Source organism: Galleria mellonella, unplaced genomic scaffold (assembly GCF_026898425.1).
Source record: "Galleria mellonella isolate WM207_F2 unplaced genomic scaffold, CSIRO_AGI_GalMel_v1 utg117, whole genome shotgun sequence".
NCBI classification, from domain to species: Eukaryota; Metazoa; Arthropoda; class Insecta; order Lepidoptera; family Pyralidae; genus Galleria; species Galleria mellonella.
The window spans coordinates 3,458,737-3,486,376 of record NW_026441980.1 but is presented as its reverse complement, the minus strand read 5'-3'; the positions used below and the strand labels follow the sequence as shown (position 1 = coordinate 3,486,376).

At 35.2% G+C, this 27,640-nt stretch overlaps 1 protein-coding gene across 1 annotated transcript in view; it reads right to left on the bottom strand.

Moving 5' to 3' along the window:
* Positions 1-27,640, bottom strand: part of LOC113514039 (uncharacterized) — a 399,604-nt gene that overhangs the window by 196,988 nt on the left and 174,976 nt on the right. Inside the window, exon 4 of the mRNA XM_052895371.1 lies at positions 22,039-22,174. Coding sequence (XP_052751331.1) covers positions 22,039-22,174 — 136 coding nt within the window. The remainder of the gene's footprint in view (positions 1-22,038; positions 22,175-27,640) is intronic.

Below are 27,640 nucleotides of genomic sequence, written 5' to 3'. Positions count from 1 at the left end.
AATATATTTCTAAGCAATTTGACAAAAAGGATTCCACCAGACAACCTGAAACTTCAATTTGTCTATCTAAATATGTTCTGCTTGAATTTAATAATGTATATGGGATACATACATAACTATACATACATATCTGTCACGCCTATCGCCCAGGGTAACATATCTGGGAATATATATATAGCCACAAAAATAAATATATTACCTGTGAATCTTTTTATTAACATATAACCATAATAATCCACGAAAATGTAAAAAAATAAGTCCCATTTTTTACCAAATAAGCGACTGAGCGACAAAATATATTCGGACAAATCGAGTATCAATACTCTAAAATATAAAAAAGAAAAAAACTAAATATTTCATAGTAATCATCAATCAGCCGTTAACTGTCCACTGCTGAACATAAACCTTCCCCAGAAAGTGAGGGATCTTCCAGTACTTGGCACGCTTGGTAGACGGGTTGGTTGCAGTTAAACATTTAGAGATGTATTAAGAGGGACGCTGCTGCCTAACCCTCTACCATTATGTTCCCTTAGTAGTCTCTTACGACACACACGGGAAAGGAAAGCAGTGGCCTATTCTATGCGAGGACTTACACGGCGAAATTCATAGTAACATTCCCCATTAAATCAAATTTCAAATAAAATAATGCATTAAAATCGGCTACTATTTCAAATACAGACACACACAGAGATAAAAACTTCAAACCAATAATGTTTCTTTTTTCTTTTTTTTTTTTTCTTCTTTTTACAAGGGGAAAGAATTAAATATTTACCATTCGATTATTAGCTTAATATTACAATTAAATTATTATTAATACTCTTTGTAAATAATCATTTAAAAGTATTGAAAACTAGCTGCATCCCGCGGCTTCACTTGCATGAATCAATATATAAAGTATTCTACATGTTAAATTAGATTATAAGATATCCGTGTACCAAATTTTCTTTAAATCCGTTTAGTAGTTTTTGCATTAAAGAGTAACAAATATCCGTCTATCCATCCTTCGCTGCAAACTCTTATTGCCTTACTGTCCGACTTGACCCACTGAAACTGCTCAGAGATGTTGCATCTCTGTGCATCTTCTACCGAATTTATCATGGGGAGTGTTCTGAGGAATTGTTCGGATTGATACCTGCTGCTGATTTTCACCACCGTACAACTCGCCACAAACTAAAGTTTCATCCCAATCATCTGGACGAGTGGCGGTCTTACACCGTGCGTTTTTCAATGCACTTTCTCCCACGCACAACCATTCTATGGAATTAACTTCCAGCAGCAGTATTTCCGAACCGATACGACAACATAACCTTCAAGAAAAGAGTATAGTCCTTTTTAAAAGGCCGGCAGCACACCTGCAATGCCGCTGGTGTTATGAGTGATCATGGGCGGCGGTAGTCACTTACCATCAGGTGAGCCGCATGCTCGTTTGCTCCCTGTGTTGTAAAAAAAACTCGCGTTTACTAGTATAATGTCATATTAATAGAATTGTTAAAAACTCACCACGGGACCCTAACAGATCGGATACTATTTCCATTTTGGAAAGTGTGGATGGCACTTAAGAATCGAATTACATATTCAATTGGTACAGGGGCCCCGGACTTTTCCCGAAAGTGATTAACACAATTAAGGATTTCATCTTGCCCTTGTTAATTTTTTAAGTAAATCCCGGCACGCGGTCACTTAACACCCTACTATGGGGTGCTATTTATTATGGCTGCCGTATTTTATTTAAATTATAACCTTATGAATGTAAGTGTGAAAATTAGACAGATCATTGTTTGTACTAAACTGATAACAGAACGCGTTGTGTTATTTTTTTTAAAGGGTGGAAATGGAATGCTAACCCCGTCTGCGCTATCAGTATACGCTGGCGGGGCACCAGTAAGACATGATAGGTGAAAATGAATACAGGTCAATTAGTCAACCGTGACGAATTCGAATATATATATATATATATATATTCGAATTCGTCACGGTTGCAGACGCTGAAGAAACCTCTTCATTCCTTTTTTGAAGAATCACATACCGTAGTCTCTTGAATAAACCTCCACATGGAGATTATAGATATTATTTGCGAAAAACTATCAATATTCATGTAATTTTTTTGATGGGTGAAAATGGTATGGTAACCTCGCCTACGCTAACGGGATACGCTGACGAGGCACCAGTGAAGGGTGATAGATGTGAATGAAAACAGGCCAGTTAGCCCATCATGATGAATTCATCAGGAATTAACCATGATAGTAACCAGGGGGAACTGCGAGGAGGTCGACCTGGTTGGCTATATTGCTAGCAATGGGATTCTCAGTCTCTATTACTAACAATGCCTTTCCCCCCAATATTCATGTATTAGGTCCAATAAAAATTTTATAAAGTTGTTTCTAAATCCAAATAATTAGTTTTAACACAATTGAAGTTGCTTTTTTTCTAGAACAAAAACATAAATTATAATTACGGTCAATCATTCTCACTATCAAGTGGACAAAGCCGTGGATAAAGACTAGTGTTTAAAGAAGAAAAGATTAAGAAATACATTTATCATTTTCAACGGCCTGAGAAAATTCAGGCGCCGTTTCTTTGGCGCGTTAATTGTTAAGCTTGTTTTATTATTAACGTTCAACACTTCAAGTTGAAAAATCGCCGCCGAAGGCTGTACCGGAAGTGGGCCGTTACCGCCGCTTCCGGCGGAACCGCCGTGGGCGCCACCTGCCTGCAACTTGTCGAGTTAACGCCGCGCGCCGGCTTGTTGTGAAAGATTTGCCTGAAATATTGGTTAGTTGCGTGAAAAGTTATTGTTGGTATAGGGGTTGTTTGTTCATTCATTTTTAACCACTGATGCGAAATGGGGTGTTTTAGGTTTTAAGATTTTGTCTGTATTAATGTGTCTTATATTTAGGTAACTTTATTGACCGTGTTATATAAGGCCGTATGGCCACGATATAGAATAGGCCACCCCTTCCTTTCTCGTGGGTGTCGTAAGAACGGACTAAGGGAGAGCGAGTATTGGACAGATGCGTCCCTCTTAAAACATCTCTAAAGCTTGACTGCGGTTGCCAATCCGCCTGCTAAGCGTGGCAACTACTGGCAAGACCCCCCAAGGAGAGGCTTATGTTCAGCAGTGAACAGTTAAAGGCTGGTATGATGATGATGATGATTGACCATATTATAATTAAGATTGTGTTTTATAAAAAAACCGTCTTCAATTTTTGTTATGCAATTTAGAATGGCAAACAAGCTGGCGACCCACCTGATGGAAAGTAATAACCGTCGCCTATAGTCGCAATTGTGGCGAATCCAGTTATTTTGGTTTCAAAACTAAACTTCTGAACATATTTTGATAAAATTTCTATAGAACCGATATGTAAGTTTGAACCACGTGGAGGTCGACCTGGTTGAGTATATTGTTAGTAATAGGGCCCATAGTCCCCATCACTAACAATCCCTCCCCCCTTATATTGCTGTGTTAATATATCAATTGTATCATATCAAGACAGCAATATATCTGTATCATAAATCATAAACAAACTCATTAACGTAAATGGAATGAATAACGAAAATCGATTATAGCCCAGTCAAGTATTTCTCGAATCGAATAAAACCACGTATCGATTATAATGAATAGTCGCCATTTTGAATTCATCATCAATAATAGATTTCCAATTGCGAGTCACGAGCCAATTCGATTTGCCATGTAAACACGGAACACGTTTATTCTACCTAAAATAGAAAGTAAAAAATGTATGGACGCTGTTCGGTGAAAAGATCTGGCAATCTGTCGATGTTGTTTTAAAATCTGAAGAGATTTAATAACACGAGTGTCTAAAATATGGCATTAAATGGTTTTGGTAAACGATTTAAGGAATTTTATTGTATAATATTATTATAAGCGTTAGTTTAGTTTAACCATTGGCGTTTTTTGCACATCTTTAAATTCTTGCGAATAAATTTAAATATACTATATTCAAAGCTTATTTTCATTTATTTTAGTGTCTATAAACAACAAATATAGTAAGTTTTGTTGTTACGCACGATCAAAATGAGGTGTTCCGAAAATAAATTTAAATATTATAACTATATAATAGTTATAATGGAGAGGAATAACACCTCAGTCTACAGGAATGGGAACGCATGGGGGGTATCATGGGCGAAACAGTATACTCTATTATGTCCATGGTACTGCTCATGTCTATAGGCGAAGGTTACCACTTTCTATCAGGTTGGCCATCAGCTTCTTTGCCATTCTATGTTGCATAAAAAAAATATATTACATTGAAAATTAATTCTATTTTCAATTAGATTTCATTTAGATTTAGAGAATTTTCAATAATTAGATTCTATCGATTTTGTTGACATGTTCTTTAGAACAAAACTTAACTTGGTTTAACTTAATTCAGCATAACTAATGGATACACAGAATCTCAAGCCTTAGAAAAAGATCAACTCGTCCATTTTGGCGTCTCAACAAATGTCATGAAATTTTGCATATAATATAGTTCTATAATAAGATGGATATAAACTACTTTTCACGTCGGTTACTAGAACGATATTGCAAGTGTAAATAAATATGATAAATATAATATAAAGTAAATGTCCCTCTCCTATTGCGATTTAATTGAACCGAACTGTTGTGACGTCACAATGATGTAATCTAATAACTCATCGAACCCAAACCAATGAGTTCAAACACAATACCTCTCTACACTATTGAGGAGTTGGTTAATCAAACTGTCTTGATTGCATCTAACAATGCTGTGAACCTAACGAACATCAAATATGATATATCTTTGTCATAATACTGATAAAATAATGTTCGAATATACTATAGTACCTACTATTGTGTGATTTATTTAAACTATTGACCAATTGATTAAGATTATAAGTTTATATATTTTGTTTTTTTTTTTTTGTTTTGTGCTTTTTTATTTTCATTCTTTTATCTCTTTTACTGTGTATTATGTGTATGTTTTTTTCTATATAAAGTATTAAAATTCTGTATAATTCTATATAAAAACCAACAAACAAGTTCATTTTCACATTTATTAATAATCTATCAGCCGCTATTTCGACGACAGAGAAATAAATCTTTAAAATAAAGTGTTCCTGTGAAACAAATAACAAAGGAATACATTTCAAACTGAATTTTAAAATGGATCCGCTGACAAACAATATATGCTCTACACTATCTGTGACTTTGTAGTCTATTGTGAAGGGTTCGTTGGATAAAACAATAAAAATATAAGAGACTGAATAAAGATATATAATATTGTTCCCTAGTACAAAAATAGATGTTTTAAAAGGTAATGACGTTTCTCTAATAAAACAAAATACACATTGATATAACAAGAAAAATAAATAAGTTCTATTTTTAAATGTATCAAATAAAACCTCAACATACTCCCCCCTTGCGATAATATCGCAAAACAGACAGACAGACAAAAAACTACATATCATATAAAATTACAATTCTTACAACAATACAAATCTAGACGGTTAGGTATTTTGACCAAACGACCAGTGCGTATGACACGAGGCAATGGCTCAAAAATTTTACTTATAGGATCGACACTGTGTGTATTGCTCTTAATTTCTGCAAATTCGCCTGATTCAACCTTTAACGCATACAACCACTGCATAGGCCTTATACACTCACCTTTAGCAGTTTTTACTTTAGCAACTTGAAGACATCCATCAATACCTGGATATATCTCTAAAATTACTCCTAATGACTAATACAAACATTTAATATTATCACATCCGACCAAAATAACATCTCCAATTTTATATGTGTGATTCTTATCTTTACATCCCCTTTGAATCAGAGTGATAAATATTCATTCGAAAATACTGTTTTAAATCGCCACTTAATTTTTTTTATATATCGCCACCGAGATGCTAAGATATTGCCATTCAACTGACTTAGGTTATTTTCATTTTCCTCCATATCGACTTTTAGGAACATTGCGGGTGTCAAGGTTACTAAACTTCCTGGACTTTCCGCTATATATGTCAATGTCCTCGAATTGATCATATTTTCTATCCCACATAAGATTGTATTGAGATCACAATAACTTTGTGATGCTTTCCCAAGTATTCTGCATAAAATGTCTTTGACAGTCCTCACCATTCTCTCCCAAAACCCTCCCCACCACGGCGCAGAAGGTGGCATGAAACGCCATTCGATTTTCTGAGTGAGGGTCTGAGAAGAAATCTCTTGCCAATTAATCTCATTTATAATATGGGTAGCACCTCTAAAGTTTGTCCCATTATCACTATAAATTAACTTAACTACACCTCTTCTAGCTAAAAACCTTCTTAAAGCTAGAAGAAAATCCTCATTAATTTGTATAGTATCCTTGAAAAAATTATCTATCTCTTCTTCGCGTTTGATGAGACTTTTCTCTTGTGCATTATCTTTTATGTCTAACGTTTCTAAAATCCAAAAGTCCTCTACAGTATATGAACAAGTCAGAACACTTACAGATTCTGAAGAGCAATACACACCAACCGCGGGCCCTTGTACAGTCCAACCAAGTTTAGTTTCTGTTGCAAAAAGATAGTCATCTACACGTACTGATCGTCCAGTTAACAGGGTACCTAGAAAATCAGAACCAATTAGTAAATCTATTTTAGAAACATCATCTATAGAATCTGTAACAACAACACCTTTATCATTTAATATAGACAAAATATATGCCCTTTTTAATATGGGGTATATCACCACATATTATATTTTGTTCGTATAACATATTCATATGTGTCATCTAAACTTCTGACATTTAAATTATAAATTCTGTACATTTTTTTCTGTGTCGTTCCACCAAACAAATTTTGACTCATTTCTTTCATACCACATGCTTTTAATTTTAGTCTAGAAGCAACATCTTTAGTAACAAATGTCTGTTGGGCACCACTATCCAGAAGAACTTTTACTGTGATATTCTCATCTCCATTGCAGATTTTTACTCTCAGAGTTTGTAATAAAACTGTTTTATTATTTGAAATATCACTCTGATTTAGTAAGATTCTTGTGACGTACTAGCAATGGTAGTGCCTGCAATCGACTTTTTTATATCACTGCACATTAATGGAAAATGTCTTTTGGTGCAGATGACGCATTTAGGATACTTTCTACATCGCTTGGCAGAATGTCCGATGTTAAAACATATATAACAAGCATTCTTTGATTTTAAAAATTCCTTTCGCTCTTCTAAATTTTTACCAATTGCAGTAGCACATTCTGAGCTAGTATGTGACAGTCTATCGCACCAAATACAAGTTTTTCCCTTACGATCGTATTGGTTACCTTCACCTAATCTTTTCTTAGTATCTTTATTATGCGTCGTGTTTAAACATGCAGCAGAAGATATATTAAAATCTTGTCTACAATAGTTATCTAAACCTTTGAAGCGAGATAAACGTATTCTTTCTTCTGACTCGACTTCCGACTTGACAAAATTCAATAGTCTAGATAATGGACTAAATTTTTCATTACCTCTATCATTTGCCTGAGATCTGTTCCACGCCTTCAACGTCTCTTCTGGTAAAGCAGATTCTACTAACGGCAATAAAAATGCGGAATATTTTTCTTGGGTTACTCCCATAGATTCTAGTGCTAATATTTGTGTCGTCAGAGAATCATATAATCTACGAATTGATCCTTTCTGTACACCTTTAGCTTGCGCCAGAACAAGATTGAGTAATTCCCTCACATAGTATTCTATTATCATTTCGTCTTTTGCAAATCGATATTTAAGTTGCTCTCAATACTATAATTCTCACCTGATGGTGGGAAACTTTCTAAAAATTCTCTAGCTAACCCTACTTCCATGCATTGGAGCAGATAGTGAAATTTGTCATCATCATCAATCTGGTCATCCATATGTATCTTTTTGATTTTTAACCAATCTCACCATTATATCTGGGTAACTCTAACCTGGGTAGTTTAAAGTGTCGGTTACCATTGGTTCTCAACGACAACTGCTCTGCCTCCATTTCTTTAACAGTAGATTTTGCAGAAGAAATAAAAGTTTTACTTGCCTTTTGTTTTAACATATAATAACGTGATTCGTAGACATCCGCTTCTACAATATCTTTGTCGAATGTCTCTTCATCACGACTGTCATCGTCGAGCCAAATACTTACAACTTTATTTTGTACTAGAGTAAGGTCTTCAAACAACTTATTCAGTTTTTCAAATTCGGCTGAAATAAATTCGTCGCAACTATCCAAAAGCTTTTCCAGTTTTTGAGCACATAATGTAAATTTGCGACGAGCTAATGTCCTCTCCGCCTTTGCTCTATCCATATTTATCTGCACGGTCGCCAATATGTGAAGGGTTCGTTGGATAAAACAATAAAAATATAAGAGACTGAATAAAGATATATAATATTGTTCCCTAGTACAAAAATAGATGTTTTAAAAGGTAATGACGTTTCTCTAATAAAACAAAATACACATTGATATAACAAGAAAAATAAATAAGTTCTATTTTTAAATGTATCAAATAAAACCTCAACACTATGGTAAGTAGAGAGCTCAATTCTTCAATACAAAGTAACCGTTGAATATTTTTTAAAAGGACTCTAGATGATTCTAGAATTGTTTGTGTTTTTGTGTGTATGTTACATGATATCTTCAGCAGCCGTTAACTGCCTACTGCTAAATATAGATCTCCTACATAAGGGGGTTTTGCTAGTAGTTGCCACAATTGGCGGTCGGGTTATATATAGACTTTTGGTAATGTTTTAAAACGGACGTTGCTGCCCATGGGCAACCAGACCAACCCTTTTACCAGAGGGAGACTTTGTACAAAAGTCGATTGCTTGGATACCTCTGTCCCATTCGTGTTTCAACAGTGAAGCAGTTGTGTTTGCATGGCTGTGTTTCGGTTTGAAGGGTGGGATATGGCGTGAATTTACTGGGTACAGCGGAATAACACTTGAGCCCTCAGGAATGGCAACGCATGGGAGGTATCATGGGCGAAACAGTATACTCTGTTATGTTCATGGTAGGCGACGGTTACCACTTTCCATCAAGTGGGCCGTCAGTTTGTTTGCCATTCTACGTTATATAAAAAAAAAAGCAATCGACTTTTGTACAAAGTCTCCCTCCCTCTAGCATTATCAGAATAGAAATTAATACCGTTTTTCTTTTACTAATTCAATTTAATCTAATATTACACTTTAATAAAAGATGTGAAATTTCAAAGTATGAAATAATTGTCAAGACTGTTGAAGTCTCGAGATTTGTAAGTCGGATTGCATTTTATACACTGGGGAGGTAAAATGAAACATAAAGAATGAAAAATAAAATAAACCGGCTAAAGAATAAAAGGTTGTGTAGCAAAAGCCGGGTGCGCTATAGTCGTGTAACTGTTACAGAATTTAATATTTTTTCTTGTTTTGAATAGTTTTGTTATGTAGTAGGAAATATTAATTTTCAAACTAGAACATGTTCTAGTATGCACAACTAGATCATAAAATATATATAATATTTATTTATTTATTAATTTATTTATTTATTTAACTCTTTATTGCACCATAAATAAAAATATACAATGACAAGTGAATAATTCAAATGAAATACAATAACTGGAAAAGTTGCGTTCTATGGCGACCAGTATGTATCAATAAATAACTTTTTTGAAGTCCCCTTTCGATAAACAAAATATTTCATTAATTAATTAATTTATTCATTATTGTATTGATTGTTTAAAACATCTTGATATACAATTTAATTTATTATATAGTTTGTGTGTAAGCTATACGTTATTTTTGCTAATTATGAACTAATTTAATAATTACTAATTCGACAGAATTGACACAATAACAAATATCATTGCAGATGATTCCGGACCGTTCCATATGCCAGTCTATATGGAGGTCTATGTCCAGCAGTGGACAGACAATGGCTGAGATGATGGTGATGATGACGATAATGAACTCATTCATTATTATACGAAAAAACAGATTTTTTTATACAACTTAGAATGGCAAACAAGCTGACGGCTCACCTGATGGAAAGTGGTAACCGTCGCCTATAGACATGAGCAATACCATGGACATAATAGAGTATACTGTTTCGCCCATGATACCCCCGATGCGTTGCCATTCTTGAGGACTCAACTCTTCTCATCCTCATCCCTCTACCATTAAGTTCCTTTAGTCGCCTCTTACGACACCTACAGGAAAGGAAGGGGTGGCCTATTCTATGCCGGGACCACATGACTTTCCTTTCTTTATCTCCAATTATTATTTCAGTCTTACTTAATAAACTAGACTATATAATTAAAAGTATGAGTGAAAATTTTATCATAAAATATTTTTTCCCATAAGAAAATATCACTTTTAAAGAAAAACACGAAAATTCATCGGGCAAACGACGTCGCAGGTAACAAATAGTATTCACTAAGATGCCATAATTTAGGTAATGTATTTTCTCTGGGAATTTTATCTCGCGCTAAAATTTATAAAGCCATACAACCATCATAAAAATGAACCGCACGTAAAGGGAATTAGCAATTTTTTACTTCACGACCGGATGAATAACGTAGTAAAATATTAGATACATACATTTACGAGGACAGTATGTCCTGCGAGTTTGCTTATATATTTTAAAAAATTCTGTTTTTTTTTATTTATATTTTGTTTATAAACAACCTGTCAGTTGGCCAAAGCTTACCTTAACATAACTTAGTTTAATTCGCGTTGAAATTTTGTTTATTATCGAGAGTTCAAATGCTTTGATCTGAAAAAAAAAAATATTTAGTTTAGTAAATATACTTTACTAAGTCATACATATTTTAACAAAAAAAGTAGTCAAACTAAAACGAGAAATAAAGAGGTGATATTTTAAGAGGGATGCTGCTGCTCATCCCTCGACCATTATGTTTTCTTAATTGCCTCTTACGACATCCATGGGAATAGAAAGGGTGGTCCATTCTATGCCGGGACCACACAGCATTTCGTGTACGTGTATACTAAACTTAAAGATTATTATAAAAATTGATTATCTTTGCTTATTCTAATAATGAAGTACCGTGTTCGTGATTCACTGTTCTACCCAAAGGTTTAATGGTAGAATATGCTATTAGCATTAAATTCGCTTTTTGTATCATATTTTATTTTGGTCAATATTTTTTTTTTTTTTTTTTTTTTTTACAACACAGGGGGCAAACGAGCATGCGGCTCACCTGATGGTAAGTGACTACCGCCGCCCATGATCACCCACAACACCAGCGGCATTGCAGGTGTGCTGCCGGCCTTTTAAAATAATATACTCTTTTCTTGAAGGTTATGTTGTCGTATCGGTTCGGAAATACTGCTGCTGGAAGTTGATTCCAAAGAATGGTTGTGCGTGGAAGAAAGTGCATTGAAAAACGCACGGTGGAAGACCGCCACTCGTCCAGATGATTGGGATGAAACTTTAGTTTGTGGCGGGTTGTACGGTGGTGAAAATCAGCAGCAGGTATCAATCCGAACAATTCCTCAGAACACTCCCCATGATAAATTCGGTAGAAGATGCACAGAGATGCAACATCTCTGCGCAGTTTCAGTGGATCAAGCCGGACAGTAAGGCGTTGACTATCGATAATTCGAGCCGCCCGACTCTGAATGCGGTCTAACGGAAGGAGTTGGTACTGTGGCGCTCCTGCCCACAGGTGAGAACAGTATTCCATATGCGGCCTGACTTGGGCTTTATATAATTTCAGGCGGTGTTCTGGCATGAAATATCGTCTCACCCTATTGAGCACTCCTAACTTTTTGGAAGCTATCTTAAGATGACCGCAAAACTGGACGTCGCAAGATATATCAACGCCCAGAATTCCTAGACTCGACTTTTTATCAAGGGAAGTGCCCTGAAAGTGAGGAGATACGACAAACGGCGTCTTTTTTGCGGTAAACGCGCAGACTTGTGTCTTTTTGGGGTTAAATTGGACAAGATTTTGTTCACCCCAGATCGAAACTTGATGGAGTGAAGTTTCGATTTCAGACACAAGTCTATTCCGGCACTCATCGGTATGTGCCCGCGAGATCTTTGCATGACCGGTATATAATGTATCTCCTGTACTGTCGTCTGCATAGCAATGAATATTACTTATCTGTAACATATCATTGATATGCAGAAGAAACAGAGTCGGAGATAGTACACAGACTTGCTGGACACCAGCATTCAAAGGTTTTAAATCAGAGCATGCTCCGTCGACTACGACCTTAATGCTACGTTCCTTGAGAAAACTGGCGACCCAAATGCACAGTCTCGCAGGCAACCCAAATGAAGGTAGCTTTGAAAGCAGCGCTCTATGCCACACCCGATCAAAGGCCTTCGCGATATCCAGACTAACTGCTAAGGCCTCTCCCTTACTCTCGATTGCCACTGCCCATCGGTGTGTTAAGTAAGCTAAAAGATCACCAGCCGAACGTCCCTGTCGAAAGCCGTACTGGCGATCACAGATCAGCTGGTGCTCTTCTAGGTACCGGAGCAGTTGACGGTTAATGATGGATTCCATAACCTTCGAGAATAAGGAAGTGATAGCTATGGGCCTATAGTTAGCTGGATCTGAGCGATCTCCTTTATCGGATGCACCAGAGCAGTCTTCCAAAACTTTGGGACTATGCCCGATGAGTAGCTAAGCCGGAAAAGACGCGTAAGAACCGGAGCCAACTCTGGTGCGCACGTCCTAAGCACAATTGGAGGAATACCATCGGGCCCACTCGACTTATGGATTTCGAGGGAGAAAAGTGCTCTACGCACTGAGCTATGCGTGAATTTAATGTCAGGCATAGAGCTCCTACAACACGTGATGGTCGGTGGTGATTTCTCCCCGTCATCCAATGTCGAGTTTGACGCAAAGATGGATCCAAGAAGATCGGCCTTTTCCTTAGCGTTCTGGGCCAACGAGTCATCCTCCCTGCGCAATGGTGGAAAAGATGACTTACAGAAATTCCCTTGTGCAGCTTTGGCAAGAGACCAGAAAGCTCGAGTTCCAGAGGGCAAACTAGCCAATCTCTTGCCAATTCTACTAATTGCTCGGACTTCGCTGTGGCTATAACTCTTTTGAAAGACCTAGAGGCAGAGTTATACTTCTTTTTAAGAGCACTGGTGTTAGGATCTCGCATCGCCACACCTTTAGCCCAGGTTAGGAAGCACTCCTGTTTCAGACGAGATGCTGTTCTACAAGAGGCTCCATACCAGGGCTGGGATTTCCCACCGACAGGTACCACAGAGTTAGGAATAAATAATTCCATTCCCTGAAGCACCACATCAGCAATGGAATCGGCAATGGCGTCGGGATCATCCAGTGTGAAGCAAACCTGCCTCCATGGGTAAGATGCGAAAAAAATCCGCATCTCATCCCAGTCTGCTGACCTGTAGTGCCAAACACGACGTCTACCCGTGGAACGTGGTGGAATCGGACTCATGAGAGGCAAAGACTGTGATCCGACGATCCAAGCGGAGCTTCGACGGAAATCACATAGTTGTCTGGGTGGGTGGTCAGCAGAAGGTCCAAAAAAAGGTGAATGGTCCAACACATCAGGTATTCGCGTAGGCGAGGAAACAAGCTGCGTCAGACCATAAGCCAAAGCAAAGTCATGAACAGATCTTCCCGCATAGTCGGTTGTACGTGAACCAAGCCATTCGGTATGGTGGGCATTAAAATCGCCAAGAATCACGACTTCAGCGGAAGGAATTTGTTCGAGCAGGGAATCTGTAGCCATTTGGACGTGCTCAATGAGTTGGTCGGTTTCGATGTTACCGCTGTGGGACCTGTATAGGCATGCATAGACGCGAGGATGGTCATTGCAGTCTACGCGCAGCCATAAAATAGACAGGTCCGTACCTTCAAGAGTTCCAAGGCGGCGACAGCAGATATCCTCTCTGACATACGCGCATACACCGGCACGCGAAACAAAACAATGTTCAAGTTTATAGCCCGGGTACGTCAGGTATGAAGTTTCGTTTGGAGAGGATATCTGTGTCTCCGTTAGAAAGAGCAATGCCGGCCGCGCCGTTTCTAGGTGGTGGTGGACAGCGTTTAGGTTAGAATGTAATCCCCTGATATTGCAGAAGCTCACATTGAGCGAAGGGGATGCCGTAGAAATCTTGCTCCGTTTGCCCTTGGTTCCAAAGAGCGGAATTTTGCCCCCCCAGAATACGCAGGGCAGCCCGAGCGTGGTTGCTCGAGAGAGGATTCTCCAGCAACATGGTTACTGGTACCTCCCTGGGGTATGTTATTTTTTTTTTTTAATTCCACTGCCATGGTTGCGTGTTGTGGGATAGGGGGACGGGGTTGGGGAAAGGATTTTAGGAATAGGAAAGGGATGGGTATGGGATGGGTATGGGATGGGCTCCGGACTCCCTCAGGAATGTGATCGCACTAAAAGTGCAACCACTTAGCGTCGGTATTCTGTGAGGGTGTGGTACTTCCCCGGTCGAGCCGGCCCATTCATGCTGCAATATCATATGGTATTACAGCGTGGCTCTACCACCTAGTTTTTTTAATTAATTAAATAATTAAGCTGTTAAAACTCCAATACATATTTTTTTCCTAAATATGTTTTTTATCAATTGATATTTGATTGAAATTAACTGATATCATATAGTAATGTTTAACTACTGAATGAGTTGCCACTAGACTTACTAATTAAATAATTGATTTAATAAATTAATTAAAGCAGTTCTATCTAGGTACCTATACCTACTCGTGAAGAATTTTTATGAATTCAGACTGTCTATCTGTAAGAATAATATTCAAATATTTATATTAAATAATAGTTATAACTTTTATAGAAAAAAAAAACAAACATTAGTTAATTAAACTGAGCCTACCAAAAAAATAAAATATTTTTCCAACGAACGTCGAGTTGTTATTAACGATATAAAAGGAAAAAAAAAACAATCCATTTCAGTTTTCCAGGCATTTAGATTAATAATTCTGGACTGGAAACATTCAAATTGAGTAAGTTATAAAATTTCTTTTATTAGAGTCATTCGGTCCTGCTGAAATTGGCATATAAAAATACCGAGGACTAAAGAAGTTCGGTTTTGATGTGTTTCCCGAAAGGTAATACGGAGTTTTATTGGTTTATTAATTCTCAGGGACTGTCAAAGTTTTGGTAGAGAATCTATTTTATTCCCATAGTTAGGTACACTCTTTTGTTGAAGCCATTGAATTATGAATCAGTTGATAATAAAAATAACCAATGACGTGAGCCGTAACAAAGGACGAGATGGCCAAACTTGGAAATCGCCACTCGATTATTTTCTATGTCTTATGGTGAAATAATCAAAATACAATGTACTTTCTTTTTATATTACTGAAGTGGTAAACAAGCATATGATCCACTTGATGGTAAGCGGTTACCGTAGTCTATGAACGTCTGCAACACTGGGGGCATTACACGTGCGTTGCCGATCCTAGAGAAACCTGTTACTTACTCCATTTTATTACATATTGATCGATAGATACAATATTGGAATATTAAATACCTAAAAAAAAATTAGGGGGAAAGGGATTGTTAGTAATGGAGACTGAGAATCGCATTGCTAGCAATATGCCCAACCAGGTCGACCTCCTCGCGGTTCTGCCTGGAAACTATCATGGTTAATTCCTAATGAATTCATCATGATGGGTTAACTGACCTGTTTTCATTCTCATATATCACCCTTCACTGGTGCTCCGCCAGTGTATCCCGTTAGCGCAGGAGGGTTACCATACCATTTTCACACATAAAAAAAAAAATACTTTAAAAAATAGACTCGAAATAAAATTTTATTATTTATATACCGAGATGCTTGATTGACGTGGTCATAGGAAATTATGTCTTTACTTAATTATACTTTTTTATACACACTAATAATGCATAAAAAATATAATAGAATTCAACAAATGTACAGAGGCGAGCTTAACTCTACAAGAGCTCTCTTCCAGCAAACTCAAAGCAGAAAGGAGCATCAATGTAAGTGTGTAGAGCGGAGTATAATACTGTGACAATTTACGAATAAAAAGAACTAGGCAAACCAAAATATAACCTATTATATATATATATATATATATATATATGTGTGTGTGTGTGTGTGTGTGTGTGTGTGTGTATGTATATATATATATAAATAATATTTAAGGATTGACTCTATGTTATATTATCCATATTTGTATAATTATATATCATAGAGGGACTTTATGCAAAAGTCGTCTACATGGGTCACTCTGTCCTATTTGTGTTTCTGTCATGAAGCGCTTGCACTTGCATGGTTGTGTTTCAACTTGAAGTATGGGATCTGGCAGTGAAATTACAGGATGCGTAGGCATGATACCGTAGTCCTCAGAAATGGCAACGTGAAAAGTATACTTCGGGCATAATAATGTACTCTGTTATGTCCATTACGCTGCTCATCTATATAGATGACGGTATATCAGGTGAGCCGTCATTTGTTTGTTATTTGCCATTCAAAATATCTTAGTAAAGTTCATAAAATATTATAATTCATATCCACAGCAACCTCGTAACTAAGCAAACCTGTATTTTATTATTATATATTGAAGATGTTATTAATACGTCAAGTTTGCCAAAATGATTGTTGATTAAATACTTCCTTTTCCTCAATATCGAAGAATTATGTAAGATTGTTAAATTGATAAATTCCCCACGGACCGATAATCACCCTTAAACCTGTTGCTTAAGAATCAATTTTGCGAAACAGCTACATGAGAATCTACGTTCTAGATATTAAGTACCGTGATTCTGTTTTGGGAATTGGCGTTAGTTGTGAATTTTGAATTATTCATTGACTTATTCAGTTAGGCTTTTATCAGGGTTTAAAGATGATTTATATTCGGCGAAGAAATGTTTCAATGTTCAATGGTTGTTGTCGACTTAATTTAGAAAATTATTTAAAATCTTCACGACGGAATTGCGTGAGTAATTTTGAAGTCAACGACATTTGTGAGAAAAATGTTGCTAAGTAAAAATCGGGGCCAACATTCAAAGTTCATTTTCCCTGAAGCTTCATAAATTGGCACGTTGACGACACAGTAGAGTGAATACGAACCATGCCGATTTCTAAACTTTGAAATAGGATTCGAATTATATTATATTTTCGTACGAGTGTCAAAGATGTTTTTCGAATGTTGACTCACACAGTTATTATATTTCAAAAATGGTGAATTTTTAATGACACTGCCTTATGAAAGCCCCAAATAATGTGTATCCAAACGCATGATATCAAATTTGCATAATTAAAAAAAATCATGCATGAATTTTACGCAAATTATCTTTCTAGAATTAAATCTTATCTATTTATAATTATATATCTTATAATATATTTCGTTTTTTATGCACGAAAAAATTTTTAATTCGCTTTTATGCCACCTACCCACTTCTATCTGTTCTCTTTTAACCAAAGGTTGTCTGTAAAATATTACGCTAACGATAAGACCGCCTTTTGTATCTTTACGTGTATACTTCAATCTGTATTTATGTTACTGTATTTCACTTGAATTATTTAATTGTCATTGTATATTTTTGTTTAAGGTACAATAAAGAGTTAAATAAATAAATAAATTATCGGTTTGGCCTAAAAATACATAACTCTTATTTGTCAAGTATTTTTTGTAATTACTACGTTTTTATGCTTTTAATCTATCGCAACTAACACGAAATAACAAGCTCACTATCCAAACATCTAACCCGACATGTTTACCCGCTACGTTATCGATGAGCTTAGTTTTGTGATGAGCCAGCTTCCCGCAATCGATAGAATATCTCCCATGCAAATGTCCGCTTGGATATTGATGGTGTTATTGTTGGTTTTTTCCCGCTTTATGGGATTATCCTTCTCTTGTGTAGTTGTAGGAATATTACTAGTTATATATTTTTTTTATTGGACGAAAGAAAGTGGACATACAGCTGTATGTGTTGTTTTGTTTTGAATAAATTTCTACGTATGTATGTGTGTATTTATTACGTACTTTGAAAATATGTTTCCATTAGTTTGTAGTCTATTAAACAGGATAATAAAATAAAACGAAATTGTGTTCCACAAAAAAGCCATTTTCAATTGTAGCAAAATTAGTTATTTTTGTTTTACCACTGTGGTGACAAACAAGTATCACTGAATATATTCTCTAAATATAACCTTTTAGATAAAAAATAACTTCCAAAATCAGTTTACGACTAACGGCATTATGAGATAAATAAATATTATATAAAGAATAAAATCGAATCGAATATCTCCTTCTTTTTTAAGTCGGTTGATAAATAGATCTCATTTCCATATAGGATATTATTATTATTATACCTGCCATTATATATATATATATATATATATATATATATATATATATATATATATATATATATATATATATATATAATAATATATATATGATAATATAAAAAAAAGCTTGTATCAGTACATATATTTATAACGTAAATTTAATCCAATATATTTCCACAAAGAGCCAAAGTAATACCATTCATTTGGCATTCAGAAAATAATTAATCTACGTAAATATGTAATATTCATGATTTTAAATTCATCATCATCATCATCATATCAGCCTTTAATAGACCACTGTACATAGCCCTCCCCCATAAGAGGGCTTTTACCAGTAATTACCCTACTTGGTAGGCGGGTTGGCAAACACAGTTAGGCATTGGCGATGCTTCAATAGGGACGCTGCTGCCCATCCCTCGCCGTCCCTTAGTCGTTTTATGACACCCACAGGAAAGGAAGGGATGACCCATTCTATTCCGGGACCACACGGCAATAGCATGACTTTAAATTAATATTGTACGTAAATTCCAAAATCATTTAAAATGTTAATATATTAAAATTATTCTGAATAATGCATAATTTTTATATTTAGCATTATAACATTTTAAATATAAGAGTATTAGAGATATTTCCTTTTAATTTCATTTACGAGTATGTTCATTCTGTAATTGTACATACAAATTTAAAATGTACAAAGAATTTTTTTATTTTATTTCATTCTGTAACGGTATTAGTATTGAAAATATTTTAATATTCGTTATGTCTATTTTATTATATTACACTCGTTTATTTTATATTCAGAACATTTTTTTTTGTAATTACCTTACATTCCCATTACCCTACATACAATTAGCCGTATAGCCCCGGCATAAAATAGGCCACCCCTACCTTTCCCGTGAGTGTCGTAAGAGGCGACTAAGAGAGGGCGAGGGCGGGACAGCAGCGTCTCTCTTAAAGTATCTCCAAAACCTAACTGCAGTTGCCAATCCGTCTGCCAAACGTGGTAACTACTATCAAAACCCAAATTTACCAGAGAGAGACTTTGTATAAAAGTCGTTTGCTTGGGCACCTCTGTCTCATTCGTGTTTCTAACTTGAAGCAGTTGTATTTGCATGGCTGTGTTTCGATTTAAAGAGTGGGATATAACAGTGAATTTACAGGGTACAGAGGAATAACACCTAAGTCCTCAGGAATGGCAACGCATGGGGGGTATCATAGGCGAAACAGAATACTCTGTTATGTCCATGGTACTACTCATGTCTATAGGCGACGGTTACCACTTTCCATCAGGTGGGCCATCAGCTTGTTTGCCATTCTAAGGAAGGCTTATGTTCAACAATAGACAGCTTAAGGCTAATATGATGATGATGATGTACTTTATCATTTCAAAAGTAGTAATATTACCATAAACTTACTGCCTTTTTTATACCACAAAGGTGGCAAACAAGCATACAGCCCGTCTGATGATAAACGGTCACTGTAGCCTATAGACGCCTGCAACACGCCTGTCCCGTGCATTTTGTCGATCCTAAACAAACCTTAACATACCTTTTTTGAAAAAACCCACACTGTAATCTCTAAGGAAAACCTCGGCAGGAAGCTCATTCCTTCAACAGACTGAGCGCTGGCAGGAGAAAATGCTTTTGAGAAACCTGCTCCGGCTTCGCACTTGTGTACTTATTTTTCGCTTTTCTATACAAGTTTCCAAACATTTTTTTTCATACAAAAACTTGTTCTGATAATTTCAAACGCCACCAAAAAATAATTTGCCAAATAAATGCAACCGTTCGAAAGCTAGTGCTTAAATACTTTCGGTAATTGATTTGAATTGGAGGAAGGAAAGGGATTGTTAGTAATGGAGTCTAACAGCCCCATTGCTAGCAATATACCCTATCAGGTCAACTTCTAAGACGTTCGCCCCTGGAAACCATTATGGTTAATTTTTGTGAAATTTCGTCATGATGGACTAACTAGCCTGTTTTCATCTTCACCTATCATCCCTCATTAGTGCCCCGCCAGCATATACCAACCAGAGTTACCATTCCAATATCATGCAAATATATATATATATATATATATATATATATATATATATATATATATATATATATATATATATATATATATATATATATATATATATAATCATTCAAAAATAAGGTCAATAAATATTATTAAAAGGTTTTAGTTTAATTTGATGCTACTCGAGTTTTTAATTTGAAATGTAGCTTAAGAAATGTCTCATAAGAAACTCAGTCTCTATCAAATGCTATTACAAGATATTACTATTGCTTCTAGCACACAATTTTATAAAAACATATATTCCAAGCGATTGGTCGATTCATCCGCTGATCCTCGGGATGGAGCAAACGTATCAGCTTTGTTATATAACGAGATTATGTTTTTTTTTTTTTCTAAGTTATATTACAAGTTGCAGCGAACTTCGTACCGCCTAATAGTCGAAAATATTTCTTTTCTGTTTTTTTTTTTTTCTATTCTGATATTTTAATAATCATTTTACTATTCGGGATGGAGACGAATCTAACAAATCCTATATCACCAAAATCTTTCCAGCCTTTCTACAATTATAAATGGTGTAAATAACCCGACTTTGTTTTATTTATATAGATGTAGGTATCATTGTATAGAACACTATGTAGTTTTCCTTTATTCATACAACAGTGCCAGTAACGATAAGGTTATAACAGTAGTGTCACTTTATATTTATAATGCCTTATTGAGCACACAGAAAGACAATTTTTTTTAATTTACATTAAAATTTTTGGCATAAAATATAAATCAATATTCACGATATTTTTCATTTTTACGTGTAAACCTTGAATACCATTAACATCCAATTTTTTTAATTATCTATTTATCTTCACGCCAAGTCCCTTGTGACATAGGCAGAGAAAAGTAAGCGCCAAAGACCTCTTTCCTTACATACATCTCTTGCTTCCTGTACTTACATAAGTCATCTCATGCACGTACATCGGTTCCAGAGAACTCAACAGAGAGAAAGAACATTACGAACCTAATATGGAATCAATATTAGGTTCTTAATAAACGTACTGCGAGCTGTATATGTCTATATATGGTTATGTATACCTATATATGGTTCAGAATACCAAAGATATACTTTAATGAAGACGAGGCCTGACCTTTAGCTGTGACGTAATAAGCTGCATCCATTAGTAAGTACCTCTGTGTCTCTGCTGACGACAATCCTTGCATCCAGATCTTTGCAGCGCTTCTTCTCTGCCAAAGATCGTCTCCGTCTTGAGATCAGCGGATGTGGACTTTATCAGCGGTTTATCACGGTCTATTCAGCGTAGATAGATGATAGGAAAACAAAATACGCTCAGCTACGATGAATCGGCGTCTCACACGCGGTCAAAAAGGGCGGTTTCCACCCAACGTGGATGGGTATCAGCGGGAATACGACACAACCGTCCGACGATGTTGCGTCATAGGCAGTTACGGTAATACTGGTGTATACAGCGAAAGAATAATGCGAGCGGGGCATATATAACATAAGAGTAGAGTAGATTAATTATAAATTAACGGCATCAATATTATGTTAGTCCCTGGATACCTACATTAATCCACATTCGCATATGTATTTTGTCAACCTTTTAACTTTTTTAAGTATCTTTTTTATGTAGTACCTATTATTGTCTTTTGAAAAAATCCATTTCTTTTAAAGTTTATTTGTAAGAATAAATGGTAAACATGCAAAATATAAAGCTAACGACTCACCGACGACGTGAATATACGCCGAGCGAACTTGTGTGTGGAACGAGGGCGCGTCAGCTGACACTTCGCAGCGATAGCGGCCGGCGAGAGCGCGTGTCGCCTCTCGCAACACAACCTGCTGCGACGTTGACCGCGACACCTGTGTAAACGTATGGTGATTAATATACTTATAGGGATCGAGTTAATCCTTTTTAGGGACTATAATCTCATTTATGTTTATTTCGGAGTATATTTCGCTCCGATGAACTACGAGGTGTTTCACAGACAGATTATATTGTAAATGTTTTCATTTAAAATACGATTTTGTTTCGCAAAAAACAGTATTTTTCGCTACAATTTCTTTGCTGACAACAAAAAGTAGCTTTAATTATTACAAAATTAATATAGAATCGTTATTATCATCATCGTGTAAGAGTTTCTCTCTTGTCGATGGAGTTCTTGCCACTCATAAAGACTTTCTATGAGTCTCTTTACCTCTTGGTACGTCATGATACCGAAAAGAGATGAATCAGCTAAATAAGCTCGCCGAAATAATAATAAAATACATACACATAAAAATATTTAAGATTACAGAACCAACTGCTTTTAAAAGTCGTTTAAGAAAAGGCTTTAGACTGTTTTTATTAAAAATAATCATGAAAAGTTTTCATCAGGGATTGGTAAGGAGTACTTGGTATTTCAGGAATACATATGTAGTTATAGTAACCGCTTACCATCTGATAAACAATGAAATAACATCATTGTTAAAAATAAAAAAAAAAATTGAAAATTAGCGAATGTTATAAAGTTTTATCATAATATATCAATCAGGAGGCAGAACCATTATGAATATTTACATTCTAACATGTTGCGTCTGTCGCCAACTTTATGAAGATATAATGTTAAATAAACAACTATTATTCAAGTAACTTTTATTTGTTTTAAACAGTTAGTACAATAACTAAATACTTCCATGTTGCGTTGGTACCATTGAATGAATGACTTACAAAGACTGACTGACATATACAGAGTTACCATAGATTAAATATGTAAACCTATCACAGAAGTGACAGATTAATAATTTGACTTTACATAGGTATGTAACATAAAAATAAAAAGAAATGCAACTTTATACATTTACAATAATTTGTATGTCCAAAAAATTTATACCTATCGAAACAGGGAGTCCTAACAATAATACCGACCATTCAAACTGTCTCCACTAACAAAACTACAATATCCCAATTTCTTTTCCAGAGCGAGAACTCATAAAACAGTAAGTTGAAACAGGCATTACACAAAACAGCGAATAGCTAAAATAGGAGCAAGTTTCAACACTCCACTGACCCTCAAAGCTACGGAGCGTAATTAAAAGGCACTTTTTTCTTCAATGTCCAACAATTTCCTGCGTCCCACTTCTAATATTGATCGAATATTGGAAAAATAAAAGCATCCCCTTGTTTACATAGACCGAGCTCATTTTAATTTTTCGCGATATTTTCTTTAGTCTTTTATTATTTTTCAAGATCGAGTTGAACGTTCCTGTATTGTGGCCATGAGCGGCTTATTTTTGTAAGATCTCGTCAAAATGACGGTAAATTCCTATTGTAACGAGTAATCGTTCATTTGACTTTGTTTCTTTAGGATTAAGAACGGTTTTTGTTCTTAAAAAGGGTCATATCGGTTTTCTCTTATAGAACCATCGGTTTTTTCCATACCGTAACCGTAAGAAGTAAGGGACTTTAGAAATATTTTATACAAAAAAAGGAATAAAATATAACGTAAAAATTTTGTTGGTTTTTTTTTATGCGTGAAAATGGCATGGTTACCCCGCCTACGCTATCGGTATACACTAGCGGGGTACCAATGAGCGGTGATAGGTGAGGATGAAAAGGTAGGTCAGTTAGCCCATTGTGACGAATTCAATGATAAATTGGTCACGATAGTTTCCAGGGGGAACCGCGTGGAGGTCGACCTGATAGGGTATATTGATAGCAATGGGGACTAAACTCCTCATTACTAACAATCCTTTCCCCCCAAATTGTGTTGGTTATATCGGCCGTTAACTGTCCACTGCTGAACATAGGCCTCCTGTTTGGGGGAGTTTTGCCAGTAGTTGCTACTCATGGCAGGAAAGACTATTTAGGGATGGGCAGCAGCGTCCCTCTTAAAACGTCACCAAAGCCTGGCTGTTGTCGCCAACATATCTGCCTAAGAACTATGTACTGGTAAAAACTCTGAATTGAGAGAGGTCTTAGTTCAGTAATGGAGAGAGAGTATCTGATCCTCAATATGATATTTTACCTATGAGTGTATGTATGTGTGTGTGTGTGTGTGTATGTATATGTGTGTGTGTATATGTATACATATATTAGTATTTTTTTTAATTAGTATCGAGAAATACTCTGCACTTTGGTTGTTTTGTTAAGAGAGGGACTGTAAAACCAGCGCTATCACATCCTCATCATCATATCCTTTTTGTATATGTTATTTATATTTTATATTGTAATTGTATGACAATAAATGTTTCTATTCTATTCTATTCTATCCTGGCGTGGACGTCTTTAATTAAAGTAGCATTTTATAATTTAAATACATTATCATGTATTATAAGTTGATATTAATGCATGCTTTGTTGGTGTTACCATTCCATTTTCATTTTTTACAGATTTAAATGAAATTTGGTATACCAATAAATCTCATTACACCTTGTGCCTGAAATTAAACTCATACAACATACTAGCGGCCCGCCTTGGCTTTGCTCGTTTTTTATAGCTTATGTTATACATAGTTTATGTTACTTTCTGATCATGTAGGTGAAAAAAGATAAGCATATTTTAGGGAAGTCCGGGTGGGTCTAGCCCACACCGGAATTGTTTTGTGCCCACCCCAGGATGCGAAAAAAGCTTCATGTATGTATGAAAGTACACATGCAGTTTTTTAAGGAGCTCTGGAATATAGTCTTTAATACGCCAATATGAAAGAATTTTTATAATTGATTAAGCAGATTTTAAGTTACACATAAATATACAAAAAAAACAATGTTATCTTATAGCGTCTTAATGACTTAATCAATCTCTATAAAATTTAGTATGTACGTACTTTACGGGATGGACAAGGATAAAGGCTACTTTTTATCACAGTCAGTAAACATATCCCGGTCACGTAGATATAGTCACGGCTAAAAACAAATATATTATAAAAATGCAATCACATAGTGAATATCGCCCAAAAAATTCACTCACATCCCAGTATCTTTTTATATGCCGCAAATAAAATAAAACCACCGCAATAGTATACTCATCTAGGTGATTTGGCAACCAACTGTATCCATAGCGAATAGTCGGCCGTTCGAACTATCAACCGAGTCGTTTCCATTGTGAGATACAACCCTAAATGGGGGTATAGCGAGAGAAAAATAAAATAAACAAGTAGATTTTGCTTCGCAAAAAAAGCGACTTGGAACGTTATGAAATAAATATTGACTAGTCACCTCACTATTCTGAATTTAAAGGGAATGAAACGCACCAATAAATGAAGCGTTATTTCATAAATGGAATTTGAATTATATTTGAATTTAGAACGCGGAATCGTATCTCGCAGCTTAAATCAAATAGATAGAACATCAAATGTTCAACTTCTAGTCAGAGAAACGTCAAATGGGCTGAAACACGTTTTTGCTAAATGTCCAATTGGGTGAGACTTTTTTTTTTTAATCAAAACAAACGTACTTTTTTCCGTATTGCAAATAATCAAATGTTTAATTTAGAATTGGGAACTATTTTTTTAATGTAATAATATACTAACATACAAATGTACGTATTGCTTAAAATAGACACATATACATATATTAATTAAACTGGCGGCCATTTTCAATTAATTAAAAACGAGAACATATTTTATATCTTTACTCAAATATAAACGAAAGTATTCGGTAAAAATAACCATCATTACGAATCATTATGGACTGTTTATCTGGTTATTTCAAATATATTTTAAGTATTTTGTATCATTTTTATTTTTACAATTACTCTTACAATATAATGATCCCATATACTCACTTAGTAATAAATGTAATAATTTGATGTTTCCTAGAAATTTTAAATTTTATATTTAAATTTAGAAAGTAGAATTGTCTGTATAATTTTTTTTATTTTCCAATGTATGATGTTATGGTGACTTCGATCTATACTAAAACTGATAAAACAAAAAAACCCTATGGATTATAAAAAGTACCTATTATCAAAAAGTGCTGTGTTCGAATCGTGATCGCTTATAAATTTAAATGCCGCCTGCTTATAAATTAATTCATTAAACACACAAAAATTATACACATTTTATTAATTACGATCTCCAAGATGATGATGTTAGCTGTTAAGTATCCACTGCCGAACATGAGCCTTCCCTATACGGGGAGTTTGGAATGACTTCATGTTGAAGTTTTAATACTGGCTGTTGACACTGAGGTTTTTTAGAACAATGTATTATTTTTTAAGTTTGTTCTATGTCAGATTTTTATAAGACATGTCTTGTATTTTTTTCACTAAACTTATTATTTTATATCTCAAATACATATATGTTTTATTACCGTATCCTGCTATTTTTATAATCAAATAATATGATAACTTACTTTCTATTGTCAATATCAATTAAGAATTTATAAATATATAGAAATGCATAAAAAAAAAAACACAATCCAATTGGGAGCCTAATTTTTGAAGTTTAAAAATGCTCGTCGTATGTATTTTTCTATTCACATGAATGAACAATGAGATGTCATATCGTTTTCAATTTGTATTTTCGTACTTCGTGACCGAAAATTGAGGGGAGGAAACGGTTGTTGATGTAAAATACTTTCAATTCGTTCGTTAGACGCTTCTAACTCTAAACGAATGTGACGGCGTCTTTGATAAGTTCATATATATATATATATATAAAGTGAACAATAATGAAAAATTTGTAGAAAAAAGAAAAAAGCACGTTGGAATAAAAATCAAAAATATCAACTGGCAACCCTGAATACTCTCTTAAATCAATGCTAATAATTTAGCTTTGTAAAGATAATAAATTCTGTTTAGAAGAAAACGGACGATTCGCAGCCGTGTCACTGTCGTACATGATACTACCGATATGTGAGATAGGTTTAGGAGTATTACGACTTAATACCAAGAGTTTACCTGCACAGTTAATAAAGCTTTACCGCCAGTCACTTAGCCAGATGTTTCACCGGATAGTAGGGTCATTAGGACCCTAAAATATCCATTCCTATCCCTTCCCTATCGAAAGCCCGCACTAAACAGACACATTATGTAAGGATCTGAAATGAAATTTTAATTCGAATTGAAACAAAATCCAATATATTAAAATTTAAAAATGTGGAAATTTGTAACAGCGTTTAATTGGATTGGATATTTTGTATATTTGTCACTCAATTACGCTTAAATGGATGAACGAATTTGTATGAAATTTAGTAGACGGGTAGGTTATATCCTAAATTAATTGACAGGATACTTTATATACTGATTTATGCGGGCAAAGCAACGCGATACAGCTGTTTATTACATGAGTAACATACTTAAAAAAAAACAAATGAATTCAAGCGTGCAATTTATGTTATACCTTATTA